Consider the following 16,546-nt stretch of genomic DNA (forward strand, 5'->3'; position numbering starts at 1 on the left):
TCCTGGCATGATGGGAATAGTAGTTCGCGCCGTCTCCAAGCTTTCCACTAGCCCCAGCTCAGCTGCTAGGCACTCTGAGAATCCCCGCAGGTGTCATCTCTGCTATAACCAAACCGGCTGCGCTTCTGTTATTTACGACGCCACAGGAGCGAAACGCGAGAGCATTTCTGAGCCTTTTGGGAAACCGGAGGAAAGGAGGAGGGGGCGGAGCCAGACGGTGACCCGGAAGCATAAAAGGTGGCACAGGGGGCTATTGCTGGGGAGCGGCAGCAGCGACCGCAGCGGTAGTAGCAGCGATTTATTCGTGCGCAGCCCCAGACTGGGAAGAAGATGCTAATTAAAGTGAAGGTGGGGACACCTCTACCCCGTTACTGAGCTGGCGGCCGGGCCTCGGGGAGAAGTGGGGGGTAAAAGGAGACCACGCCTCTCCCCGGCCCTGACGCTGCTGCCTGTCGCGGGGTGGCGCGCGAGGTGTGACGGGAACGAGGGAGCTGGGGGGTTTGGGAGCTGGGGGTACCCTGGCCACGCTGGGGGCCAGGGACGACAGTGCCGTGGCCCCAGGAAGCCTCGGTGTTTTCAGAGAGAAAGCCCCGTAGAAGCCGCTGGCCGGGGTCTCGCGGCATGAAGCCCGCTCGCCGTCCTTCACGCCCAGGCTACCTGCGTGCTGTCCCGGCGCCTCGGCCGGGCAGAACCGTGAGAAATATATCCTTCCAGGCATTTTTGAAAGCATGTAAACGAACATGTCTGTTGTCTCCATGAAACTGGAATTATACTGTGTCTTTTACTTTTTTATAAACAATTTTTAAAAGATTTATTTAGTTTTATTGGAAAGGAAGATTTACAGAAAGAAAAATCAGTCATCCGTTGGTTCATTCTCCAAGCGACCACAACAATTGGAACTGAGCCAGGAACAGGGTCCCAAGGCCTTGAGCCATCCTCTACTGCTTTTCCAGGCCACAAACAGGGAACTGGACGGGAAGTAGAGCAGCAGGGACATGAACCGGCACCCACATGTGATCCCAGGTTCTTTCAAGGGGAGGATTAGCCAATTGAGCCATCATACAGGACCCGATTGCTGTCTTTTAAACGGCCAGCATGGTTTTTTTAATTTTTTTTTTTTTTTTTGTATTGCAAAGTCAGATAAACAGAGAGGAGGAGAGACAAAGAGGAAAATCTCCCATCCAATGATTCACTCCCCAAGTGAGCACAGTGGCCTGAACTGAGCCAGTCCAAAACCAGAAGCTAGGAACTTCTTGCGGGTATCCCACACCGGTGCAGGATCCCAAGGCGTTGGGGTTGTCCTCAACTGCTTTCCCAGGCCACAAGCAGGGAGCTGAATGGGAAGCAGGGCGCCGGGATTAGAATCAGCACCCATATGGGATCCCGGTGCATTCGGGGCGAGGACTTTTGCTGCTAGGCCACCATGCTGGGCCCTAATTGCTAATTCTAAACATTGAGGGCTGTGTAGTTTTCCCTCTGTGATTGTGCCATGATTCGTTTAGCCTTCCATTGTGGGCCAGTTAGATTGTGTCTCCAAGGTTTCAGTCTCAAAGCTGCAGTGACCATTGCAGGTACTGTTATTGGAGAGGCAGAGGGAGCTAGAGTGCTCCCCATTGCTGCTGAGCTCTCCTGTGCTCTCCCTGGCCAGTGCAGAGCCAGGTCGAGGCTGGAAGCAGGGGGCTCAGGACAGGCTCCCTGTGTCTTTAGGAATTTACTGCCTGAGTGCACAAGCAGAAAGCTGAGGCAGGAGCCGGAGGCGGGCTTCTCATCCAAACGCTCTGCTCCAGGTGCAGGCAGCTAACCACCAATTCCTGCCCCCGTATCTGTGCTTGGAGGGATTACCATGATTATTTACCTGGTGGTGGCATTGCTGGGACACTGTTGTCAGATAACCTTGGAAATATCCATGTCTCTACAGTCAGCTTCTGAAACGCAGCACCACCCTTCCTAGAATTTTACATTTTATAAGCTAGTTATTTTTTTTAATGTTATTAAGTTGAAGCATCATACTCGTGGGAGATGAGCTTTAAGCCTTCTCTTAGAAGTTTTCTAGTCTTACAATTTTTTATAATTAAATGAATATTCATGTGACAAATTATGTTTTTACAAAAAACCTTAAATACTGGGCCTGGCACAATAGTTCAATTGGCTAATCCTCTGTCTTCAAGTATCAGCATTCCATATGGGCTCTGATTCGTATCCCAACTGCTCCATTTCCTATCCAGCTCCCTGATTGTGGCCTGGGAAAGCAGCAGAGGATGGCTTAAATTCTTGCAAGGCTACACCTGTGTGGGAGCTCTGGCAGAAACTCCTGGCTCCTGGGTTCAGAGCAGTTCAGCTCTGGTTGTTGCAGCCATTTGGGGAGTGAACCAGCAAATGGAAGATATTTCCTCTCTGTAAATCTGCTTTTCCAATAAAAAGAAATAAATATTTAAAAATACACTAAGCAGTGCAGATAAAGAGAGAGTTAGCATTAGTATGGTCTGCCCTGCTGCTGGTGGGGCCATTTGGGGGAATGAACCAGCAGATACAAGGTCTCGCTGTCTTTCTCTTTCTTTGTAACTCTGCCTTTCAAATAGTCTTTTTTTTTTTTTTTTTTTTTTTTTTTACCCCCTTAAAGGACTTTCTTATTTAATTGAAAGGTATGGGTACAGAGGCAGGGAGAGAAGGACAGAGAGCTTCCCTCTACTGGTTCACTCCCCAAGTTGCAGCAATGGGTGGGGCTGGACCAGCTGGAAGCCAAAAGCCTAGAGCTCCAGCGGGGTCTCTGACCTGGGTGCAGAGGCCCAAGGACTTGCACCATCTGCCGCTGCTTTAGCACATTAGCAGGGATGAGGATCAGAAGCAAAGCAGCCAGGGCTTGAATCAGCACTGCAGATAGTGGCCTAACTGGCTGTACCGCAACACTGCTCTCTGGATAAGGCTTTAAGGTAGATGGAACACAACATTTGTAGTTGTGCAGTCATGTAATTGTCATATTCACTTAAAGAAATCAGAGTTGCAGTTGAGGGTTTAGGTAGAAGACTAGAGAAATGAAGAATGAAATGTAGAATTCCTAAAAACTGATCAGAGGTGATTTCTGACATCCCTGGGAATTTTTTTTTGAAAGATTTTTTTATTTTTTATTGGAAAGGCAGATTTACAAAGAGGAGAGACAGAAGGATTTTTCTTTTTAAGGATTTATTTGAGAAAAAGATCTTACATCTTCTGGTTCATTCCACAAACAGTCATAATGGCCAGGAGCCTGGAGCTTCATCCTAGTCTCCCATGTGGGTGTGGGGGCCTAGCACTTGGGCAGTCTTCGGCTGTTTTCCCAGATGCTTAAGCAAGGAGCTACATCAGAAGTGAAACCCATAGTGACTAAGCTGAAGCCAGGAAGTGAGCACTCAAACCAGGACTCACATATGGCAAGCCAGGAGCCCAGGTCCTGGGGCCATTGCTGCTGTCCATGGAGGCTGGGCGTGGGGCACAGGCACTGGGCTCTGGGCAGTGGGCCTTGAGTTCTAGCCCCACAGTTGTGTAGCCCTTCACTGCTGAAGGTGACTCCAGGGGCTGGAGACAGGCAAGAGGGCCTTGTTCTCTTGGCTGCTCACATGGGGAGAGACAGCAACAGAGCTGAAGCCATGGGAATGCATCTCAGTTCCAGATGGAAAAAAAGTTGTAGATGGTAGAGTGCTGGCAGCAGCGGAACTGGACCTTCCTGTGGCCATCCAAGGGCTCCCAGGGTATCTTGCAGCTGGGACAGATGTTGAATTAGAAGGGGGGCATCCAATGGTTCCTGCAGTTGAGGCCCCTGGGGTAGTCATCTGGGGGGCATCTGGGAGGTATGGCTGCCACTGGGCCTGGGAGCGCATGCATGTTAGCATTTTCTGTAGGGGGTTGTGGGGCTTGAGCCTCGAGTGGTGAGTTCAAGTTACCACCATTGTCTCTCTTGATCTTTGCTCGATAGTTCTTTTTTTTTTTTTAAGAATTATTTATTTTATTGGAAAGGCAGATGTACAGAGGAGGAGAGACAGAGAGGAGGATCTTCCATCCAATGATTCACTCCCCAAGCGGCTCCACTGGCCAGTGCTGCGCTGATCTGAAGCCAGGAGCCAGGAACTTCTTTCCGGGTCTCCCACACGAGTGCAGGGTCCCAAGGCTTTGGGCCATCCTCAACTGCTTTCCCAGGCCACAAGCAGGGAGCTGGATGGGAAGTGGAGCTGCCGGGGTTAGAACCGGTGCCCTATGGGATCCCGGGCGGGTTCAAGGCGAAGACTTTAGCGGCTAGGCTGCGCTGCTGGGCCCCGAGAGAGTACTTGAGAGTGAAAGAGAGAGAGAGGAGACAGAGCAAGGGCAGAGGTGGGAAAAGCAGAGGGCAGAGAGAGAGAGTAGACCTAGCAGCTATAGTCCTGTGCTGGTTCACTCCCCATGTGGCCAGAGCTGAGCTGATCTGAAGGCAGGAGTTTCTTCCAGGACTCCCACAGGGGTACAGGGTCCTAATGCTTTGTACCGTCCTCTACTGCTTTTCCAGGCTACAAGCAGGGAGCTGGAAGGAAAATAGAGCAGGACACAAACTGGGCTCCATCCCTGGGAATCCTTTGATTATCTGAATGATTTCTAGCATGGATAATCAGTACAGCATGGTTTTTCTGATGTGAAGAAATGTCTTCCTTGGGACACCTCTCCCTGCTGTGTCCTTCAGAAGTGTGTCGGTGTTTTCAGGGGTGGGGACACAGGTGCAGAGGGAGATGACTTGTGGGATTAAGAGAATCAGATGTTTCAAACTGTTGCCCAGCAATGTTGTTCACTGTCTAAAAATGCATGCTAAGTACTGATGCAGTTGCACTTCTGAGATGGGAAGTAGCACTGCTGAGCCTGCGCATCAGAGACCAGAGGGCCTGGGAGACCATATTACAGGAAGCTGGAAATTGACAAAACCTTTGTCTGTTTCAGACACTGACTGGGAAGGAGATTGAAATTGACATAGAACCCACAGACAAGGTGATGTATGCAAGTTCCTCTTCGGGGCTTTTTCTTGCCATCTGCTAGTGTTTGAGTATACTTAGGAACTTTGTCCTTTCACCCATCCCACCCAGGTAGCACTGTGCCTCTGGTGGCGCTGCCCCTAAGCAGTCCCTAACCACATATCCCTCTGCAGGTGGAGCGAATCAAGGAGCGGGTGGAGGAGAAGGAAGGAATTCCCCCACAGCAGCAGCGGCTCATCTACAGTGGCAAACAGATGTGAGTCAGGGATGGGCACGAAGATGAGGGGCAAGAACTGGGAGTAAATTAGGCCCGCCTGGCTTGCTTCTGGTGCGCATTGACCTGTAGATTTATTTGAAAAGCAAAGTTATAGAGAGATTCATTCCCTGGTTCACTCCCCAGATGGCCACAATGGCCATGGCTGGGCCAGGCCAAAGCAGAGCCGGGAGCTGCTTCTCAGTTTCCCACAAAGGTCACAGGGCTTGAGGCCTTGGCCCGTCCTCTGCTGCTTTCCCAGGAACATTAGTCAGGATCTGGACTGGATGTGGAGCAGCCAGGACACAAACCAGCCCCCATACAGGATACTAGTGTTACAAGTGGAGGCTTAAGCGGCTATACCACAACACCAGCCCCAGAATAACATCTTTTTTCCTAAGGTAAAACAGAAATTAAATGGAAATGTATTATATTGAAATAGCATTACTGAAATTTGTAAGATATTACTATATATTCATTCATTGAGCAATTTTTTAAAATATTTATATTTATTGGAAAGGCAGATTTATAAAGAGAAGAAGAGACAGGAAGTTCTTCTGTCCACTGGTTCCTTCCCCAAGTAGCCACTACAGCTGGAGCTTAGCCAATCCAAATCCAGAAGCCAGGAGCTTCTTCTGGGTCTCCCACATGGGTGCAGGGTCCTAAGGCTTTGGGCCATCCTTAACTGCTTTCCTAGGCCACAAACAGGGAGCTGAATGGAAAGTAGAGCAACCAGGATTAGAACCAGCACCCATAGGGGATCCCAGCGCATGTGAAGTGAGCTCTCTAGCTGCTAGGCTGCCACACCGGGCCTTCATTAGGTGGTTTCTAACGGTGGTACTAATAACTGCTACAAGCACCTCATCTTGCTAATAATGCTGTGGGTTTTTGTCTACATTCAAAATGTAAAGATGAAATTTTTTTCCACATCCAAGTTCATCAACAACCCCTATGAGACCAAAGTTCAGAACCCCTGTTTCAGATGGTATTTTTAATGCTTTTTTTTTTTCCTCTTTGTGCTGTAGGAATGATGAGAAGACAGCAGCAGATTACAAGATCCTGGGGGGCTCAGTCCTCCACCTGGTGCTGGCCCTGAGAGGAGGGGGAGAGCTTAGGCAGTGAAGGACCCTCCCTCCGTAATCTCCTTACCCTGGCGCTCATAATGAAGCATCTATTCTGTCACTCTCTGGGACTCCAGAGTCACTGCCCCTTCCCCTGGATGCCCAGCCTTGTGTGTCTACTGGTGGGAGACTGTGAGGGCCCCAGGATGCGGTGTTCCTGGCCCGAAAGACCCTTGCTGGCCTTTGGGTTTTAGTTTGCAGTCCTGTGTGTGTTTCCCTCTCTTTAGGCTATGTCCCTGGTTGTCAATAAAATATTTCCTTGCCTCCTGGAATCCTGCTTGTGTTGCACAAATACCACTGACATGATGGACCCAGTGCTCCCCCAGTTGTACCAAGTGGAAGCAGACAGTGGAAATGCTGGTGCCCTCAGGGGGTTCTCTGAGCCAGGAAAGGCATGTTTGGTCAGGCTGGAGCCAGCTCATATCCAGGAGAACCAGTCACTGGCATCTCATAGCAAGGCCATGCAAGTGGCTGTGTCAGTAGCTTGAAGTCAGCTCTATGGGAAGATGTGCAGAAATCAGTAAATACTGCAAATCAGTCCCACTGCCCCACACTGTGGTCCCAGCCTGCTGCTGACATTGGATGATAGCAAGTGGAACAGTGAGGGCTTGCCTTTCCGCGGTGGCGCTGCTGAGCGTTTGAGCCGCGTGGGAGAAAGGCCTGCGGCCTGGAGACACTGCTGTTTGTTGCTGCAGGTCAGGGACCTTCTCAGGCGAGTAAGGGGAATAGCCTATGAGGAATGACAAGCTATGATGGGTCACAGGTGTCGGTTGGTAAAGGAGAGGTGCAATGATAAGTGCCTTCCCTTTCTGGCCTTTACTAGAATCTGATCAGAATGGGTACCAGTGGCCAATGCCTTGGGGCAACCTGAGCGGGGGCGTGGGCACCACCTTGCAGAGGGCTTTCCCTCGTCTGGCAGCAGATGGCGCACGTGCACACTTACCGCGCTGACTAGTAGGACCGCAAGGCGACGCTCTGGTCCGCGCTCCTCTGTGGCAGCAGGGTCCCACGTCTCCCTCCTCCCTCGAGGGTAGCTGGTGTCCCGCTCCCTGTCCCGGGGGCGTCATCATGGCGCATCTACCCAAGCTCGCGGTCTTCGACCTTGGTGAGGGACCGTGAGGGGCGAGATGGGCCGGGCGCTCTCCCTTATCACAGTCCACACCCTACGGTCCTGAACCAGCCCGCTCCTTCCCCTTGCAGATTATACGCTCTGGCCCTTCTGGGTCGACACGCACGTTGACCCTCCGTTCCACAAGAGCAGGTGAGACCGGATAAGAGCAGCCCTGGGGTTCGGCGTAGTCAGGTGGACGGCTAGCCGGAGCTGAACCCCTCTCACCCTCCTGACCAGTGACGGGACCGTGCGTGACAAGAGTGGCCGGGACGTGCGGCTGTACCCAGAGGTGCCTCAGGTGCTGGAGCGACTGCAGGGCCTAGGGGTGCCTATCGCTGCCGCATCCCGGTAAGAAGAGCTACCCACACCTGGCTGCAAGATGAGGACACGGGGCACATTAGCATGGATTTGCCCACTCCTCCCAGGGGTACCCTGTCTTGTGCCCTTAGATTATTGTACCTTGGCTCGGCACCAGCTGTGCCAACCAGGAAAAGCTGAAAGCCAAGGGTGCCTTCCCATCTTAGGGGGAAAAAAAAGACAGCAGCCAGCCTTGTCCTGCAGCCCTGCCCATTCTGCCCCAGGCCTGTATTATGGCCTTTTTTTTTTTTTTTTTTTGTCAGGACAGGGGAGATAGAAGGGGCCAATCAGCTACTGGAGCTCTTTGACCTTAGCAGATACTTCAGTCACCGGGAAATCTATCCTGGCAGCAAAGTCACACACTTTGAGAGGTAGGTGGAGGGAGAAAAGGGTCCCAGCCTGGCCCAGAGGGACCGCAGAGAGGCTGCCCTGCTGACCACCCCCTACCCTTTCTGGCACAGGTTGCACCAGAAGACTGGAGTTCGTTTCTGGCATATGCTCTTCTTCGATGATGAGAAGAGGAATATTGTAGATGTCGGCCCACTGGGTACTGAGTGTGAGGATTTCCGCGGGGGTGGGTGGGAGGAAGGCTGGGTGCACAACAGGAACACCTGGCCAAGGCCATCTGATGTAACTCCTCCTCCTTTTGCTTCTAGGAGTTACCTGTATTCACGTGCAGAATGGAATGAATCTTGCAACCCTAACTCAGGGGTTGGAAGCCTTTGCAAAGGCCCAGGCTGGGCTCTGAGGTCCGGTCCCAATCTGAAAGGGAGTCCAGGTGGTCTTGGAGTTTTATTAAAGTGTCATCAGTGTGTGACAGAAGAGATCTGACCTGTGTTTCTGGCGTGTGTGTGTGTGTGTGTGTGTGTGTGTGTGTGTGTGTGTGTGTGTGACAGCGAGCCCCGGGCCAAGATGGTGCCCTGGCTGGGCTTGTCTGGCTCCCGGACCCTCCCCAGGAGCTCTGGGGTGGGCGCGAAGCCCTGGTTCCCTGCCCGTGGCTTTCCAGGACACAAATACCCGGCGAGCTACGGATCAGGTTGGGTGGGATGGAGCTTGGAAAGCCGTTTCGCCCCCTCAGCCGGCGGAGCAGTGGCTGGGCTGGAGGGCTGGCAGACGCGTGCTGATGATGTCGCCGCGCGCGCCCCAAGGCGGGATTGGCCCGGGCTGCTCCACTCCGGCTGCCAGGAGCGAGGCGGAAGTGCGGGGACACCGAGGGCGGAGGGAAGAGGCCGGTTCAAGATGAGTGGGCTCGGCCGGCTCTTCGGGAGGGGTGAGCCCTTGCGGAAGGCCGCAGCCGGGGTGGGCAACTGGAGCACCGGGAAGCTGGTGGATCGGAGAAACTCCTTGGGGAGGGAAGGAGATCAGCGGGGCGCCGAGGCTCGTCTCAGGACCAGGAGAGACGCCCTGTCCTGCCTCGGAGCGTCGGAAGAGTCCTCCTGGCTTGTAGAGCGGAGAGCTGGGGCTGGGGAAGGGGTCGTGAGTGTGGGGAGGGCGGGGAAGAGAGGCAGCGTGGTGGACTGCCCGGCCAGGGGATGGAGAAACTCCTAAAATCCTGGAGGGCGCAGGTGGGGGAATGGAGGGTGATCTGGAAGGCGGGCAGGGAGGGGCTTTGAGAAGCATAAACTGGGAAGGATACGGAATGGGAAGGAGAGAAGTTTTTGGTTGCTTGGAGTGTGAAAGTGTGCAAAGAGTAGAAAAGGAAACTCCGGGAATGAGGTTTCAAGCAAACAAATATTACCAGTGTGGAAAACCTCGAGGAGGTTCTGGCATTTGACAGAACAACGGGTACCTTGCCCCTTGGGTGGGCAGGCCAACATCCCACCTTGGAGTGCCAGCTGTGTGTTGAATTCCAGCTTCTTGCTAATGAACACCCCCGGGACAGCTGGCATTGGCTCAAGTGTTTGCATTCCTGCCACCCATGTGGGAGATCCAGATTGAGTTCCTAGGTCCTGTCCCGTCCCAGCCATAGTGGCTGTCGGCGTTTGGGGAATAAACCGGTGGCTGGGAGATCTCTGTCTGCCTCTCAAATAAGTGAAAAAAGAAAGGAAAGAAGAGTTACTTTTGTTTTAAGATGTATTTATTTGAAAGGCAGAGAGATAATCCATCTTTTGGCTCATTCCCCAGGTGGCTGCCAACAGTCAGGATGGGCCAGGGCCAACTGGGAGCCTAAAGCTTCATCCAGGTGTCCCAAGTGGATGGTGGGTGCTCACATACTTGGAAGTGGAGCAGCCAGGGCTTGAGCTAGTACTCATATGGTATGGTCGTATTGCAGATGGTGGCAGAACTCAATGCACCATGAATCGTCCCCAATTTTTTTTTAAGGTATAGATTGAGAGAAATTAAAATGCTTTTTTTTTTCTTTTATCTCTAAGTTGTGATTTTATTTTATTTTTTAAAGATTTATTTATTTTTATTGCAAAGTCAGATGTACAGAGAGGAGAGACAAAGTAAGATCTTCCATCCAATGGTTTGCAATGGCTGGAGCTGAGCCAATCCGAAGTCAGGAGCCAGGAGCTGCTTCTGGGTCTCCCGCGGGGGTGGGGGGAGGGGAGGGAGGGAGGGAGGGATGCAGGGTTGCAAAGCTTTGGGCTGTCCTCAACTGCTTTCCCTGGCTGCAAGCAAGGAGCTGGATGGAAAGTGTGGCTGCTGGGTTTAGAACCGGCACACCCATGTGGGATCCCAGTGCATTCAAGGTGAAGACTTTAATCGTTACACTATTGCACAGTTGTGGTTTTAAACAACAACAACAAAAAAATTAAATGTATATATTTTGAAAGAGTTAAAGAAGGAGGGTTCACTCCCCAGTTGGCTATAAAGGCCAAAGCTGGGCCAGGCTGAAGGCAGGAGCTTCATCCAGGTTTTGTACATGGGTGGCAGGGCCCCAAACACTTAAGTCTTCTGGTGCTTTTGCCAGGCCATTAGTAGGGAAATGAATTGTAAATGGAGTACTTGAGGCTTGAACCAGTGCTCTTTATAGGAGGTAGTGTTGCAGGCAGTAGCTTTATCGTCTAGACAAATTTTTTACATTCTAGTGTCTGTTTTCACATTTGTAAAGTGAAGATGATACAAATGAAGATGATAGCCAACTGCTAAGCATCTGTTATACACTCAGTGACTGGGGGCTAGCACCTGCTATGCACTGCATAATTAGTGGCTGCTGTTTTTCCTTAACATTGTATGGGCTTGTTCCCCTGGGCTTTTCAGGGAAGAAGGAGAAGGGGCCAACCCCAGAAGAAGCAATACAGAAATTGAAGGAAACAGAGAAGATCCTGATTAAGAAGCAAGAGTTCCTGGAGCAGAAGATTCAGCAGGAGCTACAAACGGCCAAGAAGCATGGGACCAAGAATAAGAGAGGTAACAAAGGAAGGGAGCCAGCAGGGGGATGGATGTGACGCAGGTACTTCTGACTCTGATGTCCAGGGTGCGGGCCGGGTCAGCTGCCTTACAGGCCCTGCGAAGGAAGAAGAGGCTGGAACAGCAGCTGGCGCAGACTGATGGGACATTGTCCACCCTGGAATTCCAGCGGGAGGCCATCGAGAATGCCACCACCAATGCCGAAGTGCTGCGGACCATGGAGTTGGCTGCCCGAGGCATGAAGAAGGCTTACCAGGACATGTGGGTACGGGGGGAAGGGAGGAGGGGACCCAGGCCCTGGGGCCGGTGGCTGGGTATTGTTCTCTGAACCCTCAAGCCTCTCAAAATGTGAGATTCCAGCATGCTCTTGAGGGCCAGAACCTGTCTGCGGGAAGCTGGGTTCCCTGGCAGCTGGAGTGTACTGGCAGAAACTGGCTCACCCTCGTAATTCTCCTGGAAAGGAAGCATGACCCGGCCTCTGCAGTGTGACTTCCTGCTAGTTCTCAGCCTGGACTGCCTCTTTATAGGTTTCCAGAGATCTCTCTGATCCCGTAGCTGTGGGCTTCCCACTGAGGCCCAGGCAAGGAGGCCTCCATCCACATGAGCTGAGAAAGCCAGGAACGAAGGTGCTGATTCGACTGCGTGTCTTCTTCACAGGGACATTGACAAGGTGGATGAGCTGATGGCCGACATCACAGAACAGCAGGAGGTGGCCCAACAGATCTCGGATGCCATTTCTCGGCCTGTGGGCTTTGGAGATGATGTGGACGAGGTGACTGGGGGCAAAGGGGTCAGGAAATTAATATTGGAGGAAACAGGGGAACTAGTCAGAAGAAATATCCCAAAGAGGTTGTGGGGCAAGCTCCAACTGTCATATGCTTTCAGAAGTAGAAATTTACTTTTTTTCTGGTCTCATATCCAGGATGAGCTGTTGGAGGAATTAGAGGAATTGGAACAGGAGGAACTAGCTCGGGAGTTGCTGAATGTGGGCGACAAGGAGAAAGAACCCCAAGTCGAATTGCCCAGTGTACCCTCCACCCTTCTGCCTACAGGGCCAGGTACGCAGACCAGTTGCATTGTCTCAGGAACTCGCGAGGGTGGGAGAGTCACGGGGAGATATGAGGTCTGTGTGGTCTGCTCCAGAGGCGCTGGACAGAGCTACTGCTGCAGTGGTGCAAGATGGCTGCATAAAAGCACCTGGCTAACAGGGAATGGGGACAGAATCTCAGTTTGGGGTCTATTCTCTGAGCTGTGCATGCCCTGGTTTAGGACTGTGTTTGTTGGGAACAAGAGGCACCTGTTTCTGAGATGCCCCTAATATGGTTCTGATGAGCAAGCAGGAGGACCACTCTGTCAGTTTCCTGGCTGGGGACAGATAATCCAGCATATTCCAGCCATCATAACAGAAGGTGGTTGTAAGTGGCTGAGGCTGAGTCCCTAACATTTCTCCTTTCTCTCTCTGGGTGTCCTTGTCCCCAAAGCTCCCAAAGCAGATGAAGATGAAGCAGAGCTGAAGCAGTTGGCTGAGTGGGTATCCTGATGTGCCAGCTTGACCTCATCTTCCTAACGCTGCCTTCATTGGTTTACTCTCCTTAAGTGCCATGTGCTGAACTAAAGTGGTGTAGCTTTTTGGTATGCTCCTGTTGACGGAGACAGGGCTCTGTTGCTGTCCCATCCCTGGCTCAATTCTGGGGAGAGAACTTGGCTGCCGACAGAGTGCCTGCTGCTCCCTTCTTGCTGATGGCAGGTGCAATGCCCTCGTTCCCAATAAAAGTGGGCAGGTGGAGTCCTTGTGTCTGTCCTGCCTTTCTCACCCTGAGAACACTGCTCTACATGGAAATCCTGGAGCCTTGTGGCAGGCAGTGACTGATGATGGGACCAAAACACAGGATAGATGGGTGTTTCTGGTTGCTGGAGCTATCCCTTTTCCAAATAGTTTGCACCGTGACTAAGCTTGGTTGGAGCTCTGTCACTTCCGTGTCTGGGGGTAATAGTGTGAGGAGCTCTGACTTCCTGGTATTGATTTAGAGGTTTAGGTGCCACTGGAAGAGGGAGAAGGGACTGAGGTACTTTGTTTACCCTAAAACCCATCTCTTTTAGAACAGAAGGCACAGATTAAACCATCCCTTCTAGGAGTGCCTAGTTCATGGCTCCACTACTTCATGCTTCTGACCCAGGTTCTTCCTAATGCACCTGGAAAGACAGCAGATGCTGACACTAGTACTTGGGATCTTACCACCCATGTGGGATGTCTGGTTGGAGTTGCAGGATCCTGGCTGATGCCTGACCCATCCCTGGCTGTTGCAGCCACTTGGGGGAATGAACCAGAAGACTGCAGACAGACAGGATCACAAAGTAGAGCCAGCATGGTTTCCTCCCTACTGCTTGACTCTTTGGAGAGCACAAAGAAGTATTCAGAAAACCAAAACTTCCCAGAATGTGGTGTTCATCTGGGCACTCCACCCCTTTGTGCCGCATGCTGAGTCATGTGGACTGAAACAGGTGCCAAGATGGCTGGCTGCGGGCCTAGATAGAAACCTTCCTTGTACAACCATAGCTGGTGAAACTAAATGAATTTGATTTATTAGTGGTATAAAATATTTTTCATCCCCGAACCTTCCTGTTTTGCCCCTCTCAGCCCCACCCCTTTTCCCTCCCTCCCTAGTCATTCCCCCTCCCCTTGCAGCCATTCTCAAGCTGTGTTGCCCAAGGATTGGTGGCGGTTGCTGGTGGTGCTGCTGCTGCCAATGGGCTGGCACATGGCCTCGAGCAGCCGGATCTCGTTGGTGGGCTGCTCAGGCTGGAACTTGAGCACCCAGGGATCCTTGAGTATCTCCAGGATGCTGGCACGCTTGGCTGCTTGACATAGCATGTGAACGACCAGGCTCTGGGGTAGGAGAGAGAGAGAGAGCACGCTGTTGGCTAAGCTTGCCCTCCCCAGCACTCCACAGTAAGCAGCTGGGTGCCAGAAAGGCACAGGCAACCTGACACACCACTTTGGTGACACAGGCTATGGCCCTGGTTTATCCTGCTGAGCTGAGCCTCCAGTCCCTGGAGGGAAGGGAGCAATTCCTCCTGGGGAAAATCCCTGCTCAGTCCCCTTCCAGCCTAAAGGGATGGTAGTGGGCTCTTGTTCTTATCCAGCATTCCTAAGGCTTAGAGCTCAGTGAGTGGCCCTTTAAGCCCTTCCCACTCTTAAGATGCAGGAACTAGCATGCAAGATGGCTCCAGTGTGGACCAGGTGGCCTAGCTTGGGTATCCATCCACCCCCCACTATGGGTCACCTCTAAGGCTTCAGCCCTTGTGGGAAAGCTGGCACCTTGCACTCCTGGGAGATGGCCTGGTTATGCGGGAAGGAGACCTCCTTCTGAGTCTCCTTCAGTAGCTTTTTGAGGTTGGTGTCATCAAAGGGCAGGCGGGCGACCACCAGAGTGTAGAGGATGACTCCCATGCTCCAGGTGTCAGACAGGAAAGGGTTGTAGGGCAGACCTAGTAAGATCTCCGGGCATGCGTATGCAAAGCTGCCACAGTAGGTCTGGCTGAGGTGGGTAAAGCAGTTTACTTGGCGATAGGAAGAGCTACTGCGCACAGGCTGGTTGGGAGGCACCATCTTGGCGAAGCCAAAGTCCGATATCTTCACATTCTCCCGCTTGTCCAACAACAAGTTCTCCAACTTTAGGTCCCTACCAGCAGCAGAAAGGCTGGGGGTCAGGCTGGGGAGAGGGCTTTGTATTAGACCAGGAGCTGAAGGGCTTGAGGTGGGAGGCTAAGATGAGGAGGGGCAAGGTGAAAAGGAGATGTCATTGTGAGGCCACAGGGGCATGAGGAAGGAAAGCCAAGGGGTTGTGAGCAGAGCCCAGAGGAATGTAAGAGACAGTAGGACTTGAGGACCGCTGGGATTTCCCTCCTCTCACACATAGGTGGTCTGCACACAAGTAGGTGCCACCAGAGCTTAAAATAGAATGGATGTATGGACCTGAATACAGGGGCACAAAGGCAGGTGTGCAGGTGTACAGTGAAACCCCCTTGAGAGCTTGTCGGTGTGGCAGCACCCTCACCTGTGCACGATGCCCTTGCTGTGCAGGTAGGCAATGCCCTGGGCCATCTGCGAGAACCACTTGCCAGCAAGCGGCTCAGAGCAGGCCCCATAGCGCTGGATCCATTCAAGAACGTCTCCACCCTGAGCGAGCTCCAGAATGATGTACACTCGGGACGTGGTCTCGATGGCCTGATAGAAGTTGATGAGGTACTTGTGCCGCAAGACTTTCATCACCTGACCCCGGAAAAGGCACCCATCAAACCCTGAGAATGACAGGTCCCGGCTGCACTCCCAAGCCCTCCCCGCCCTCCCATTGCTTCTCAGAACTCTGCAGCAGAAGCAACCTGGTCAGCACCACAGGGCTGCTGGCCTAGGGACAGATCAGTTTTGCACTTGGGCGAACTGGAGGTGAGTGAGTGAGAGTGTGTGCAGTGACATTAAAGAATTTTCCCAGCTGCCGCAGTGAGGTGTTCAGTCCTAGTTTGGGGTTTTGGCCTCACCCCTTTCTAGCTACATCCCTTCTGCCAAAACCATAAGAAGCTTAGTAATAAACTGCTGTTCCATCTCCCAGCTCGCCTTCCAACCTGTATCTCACGGGGCAGGAACTTGTTTAGATAGTCCTCGGAGGCCTTCTTCTTTGAGATGATCTTGACAGCCACCATGACTTTCTGCTTTGTGTAATAAGCCTCATACACTGTCCCATAGGAGCCATTGCCAATGACCTTGCCCACTTCATAACCATACTCCTCCATGACAGATCGGTAGGCTGGGGTGGGGGGTGCTGCTGCCTCCACGGCATCTCCCTTCCCCATGGTGTTGAGCTTGCTGAGAGCAGGCAGTCTGGCTGCTCTGAAGCTTTCCTATCTGCTCAGGACAACACCTCAAGCCACGCAAGGCCAGGGTACCAAGGTGAGGTTGGTCTCTGAATGCTGGCCTGTATCATCACGTCTCAGATGTGAGCTCCACCGTCTGCTAGGCAGATGATGGGGATAAGAGGAGCTGTTCTTTCTGTCTCCACTGGCTGTTGGTACTTCTTCCTCCTTGGTTACGGAACTCCCCAAGGTCTCATGTTCCGTACACATCACAATCCACCTATATCCATCACTGGCCACAAAGCTTTAAAATGCAAAGTGGTTGGGACCAGATTCATTCCCAGAGGCCACTTAATGAAGTCCGATGAGACTTCTCACAGGTGCAGCACCTGCATTCAGGTTTATGGAGCACCTGCTCTCTGCCAGAGGGTTTGCAGTGCCAGGATGGAATGACCAGCCAGGTCAATAGATGCCTGTGCCTCTAGAGCTTATAACAAGCATGAGAAACATACAAGGGCATTTGAGAGAATGT

At 52.2% G+C, this 16,546-nt stretch overlaps 4 protein-coding genes across 4 annotated transcripts; 3 read left to right on the forward strand and 1 right to left on the reverse strand.

Moving 5' to 3' along the window:
* Window positions 1-193: 193 nt before the first annotated feature.
* On the forward strand, window positions 194-6,604 carry NEDD8 (NEDD8 ubiquitin like modifier). Its single transcript, XM_040969405.1, has 4 exons — window positions 194-348; window positions 4,936-4,983; window positions 5,141-5,223; window positions 6,246-6,604. Exons 1-4 carry the CDS (start codon window positions 331-333, stop codon window positions 6,340-6,342), a joined length of 246 nt encoding a protein of 81 aa, XP_040825339.1. The 5' UTR covers window positions 194-330; the 3' UTR covers window positions 6,343-6,604.
* A 526-nt stretch (window positions 6,605-7,130) lies between these two features.
* Window positions 7,131-8,628, forward strand: LOC121149002 (magnesium-dependent phosphatase 1-like). Its single transcript, XM_040969404.1, has 6 exons — window positions 7,131-7,446; window positions 7,542-7,602; window positions 7,690-7,800; window positions 8,073-8,180; window positions 8,271-8,356; window positions 8,466-8,628. Exons 1-6 carry the CDS (start codon window positions 7,410-7,412, stop codon window positions 8,555-8,557), a joined length of 495 nt encoding a protein of 164 aa, XP_040825338.1. The 5' UTR covers window positions 7,131-7,409; the 3' UTR covers window positions 8,558-8,628.
* A 375-nt stretch (window positions 8,629-9,003) lies between these two features.
* On the forward strand, window positions 9,004-12,949 carry CHMP4A (charged multivesicular body protein 4A). The gene is made up of 6 exons (XM_040968657.1): window positions 9,004-9,079; window positions 11,014-11,163; window positions 11,247-11,424; window positions 11,821-11,935; window positions 12,086-12,221; window positions 12,645-12,949. Exons 1-6 carry the CDS (start codon window positions 9,049-9,051, stop codon window positions 12,701-12,703), a joined length of 669 nt encoding a protein of 222 aa, XP_040824591.1. The 5' UTR covers window positions 9,004-9,048; the 3' UTR covers window positions 12,704-12,949.
* A 906-nt stretch (window positions 12,950-13,855) lies between these two features.
* TSSK4 (testis specific serine kinase 4) lies at window positions 13,856-16,060 on the reverse strand. The gene is made up of 4 exons (XM_040968389.1): window positions 15,787-16,060; window positions 15,222-15,436; window positions 14,483-14,846; window positions 13,856-14,050 (listed from the first exon to the last, which is right to left on the reverse strand). The coding sequence occupies exons 1-4, from the start codon at window positions 16,012-16,014 to the stop codon at window positions 13,856-13,858; spliced, it is 1,002 nt and encodes a 333-aa protein (XP_040824323.1). The 5' UTR covers window positions 16,015-16,060.
* Between the last annotated feature and the right edge of the window lie 486 nt (window positions 16,061-16,546).

This window comes from Ochotona curzoniae, unplaced genomic scaffold (assembly GCF_017591425.1).
Source record: "Ochotona curzoniae isolate NIBS_2020 unplaced genomic scaffold, NIBS_Ocur_1.0 scaffold_4701, whole genome shotgun sequence".
Lineage (NCBI taxonomy): Eukaryota > Metazoa > Chordata > Mammalia > Lagomorpha > Ochotonidae > Ochotona > Ochotona curzoniae.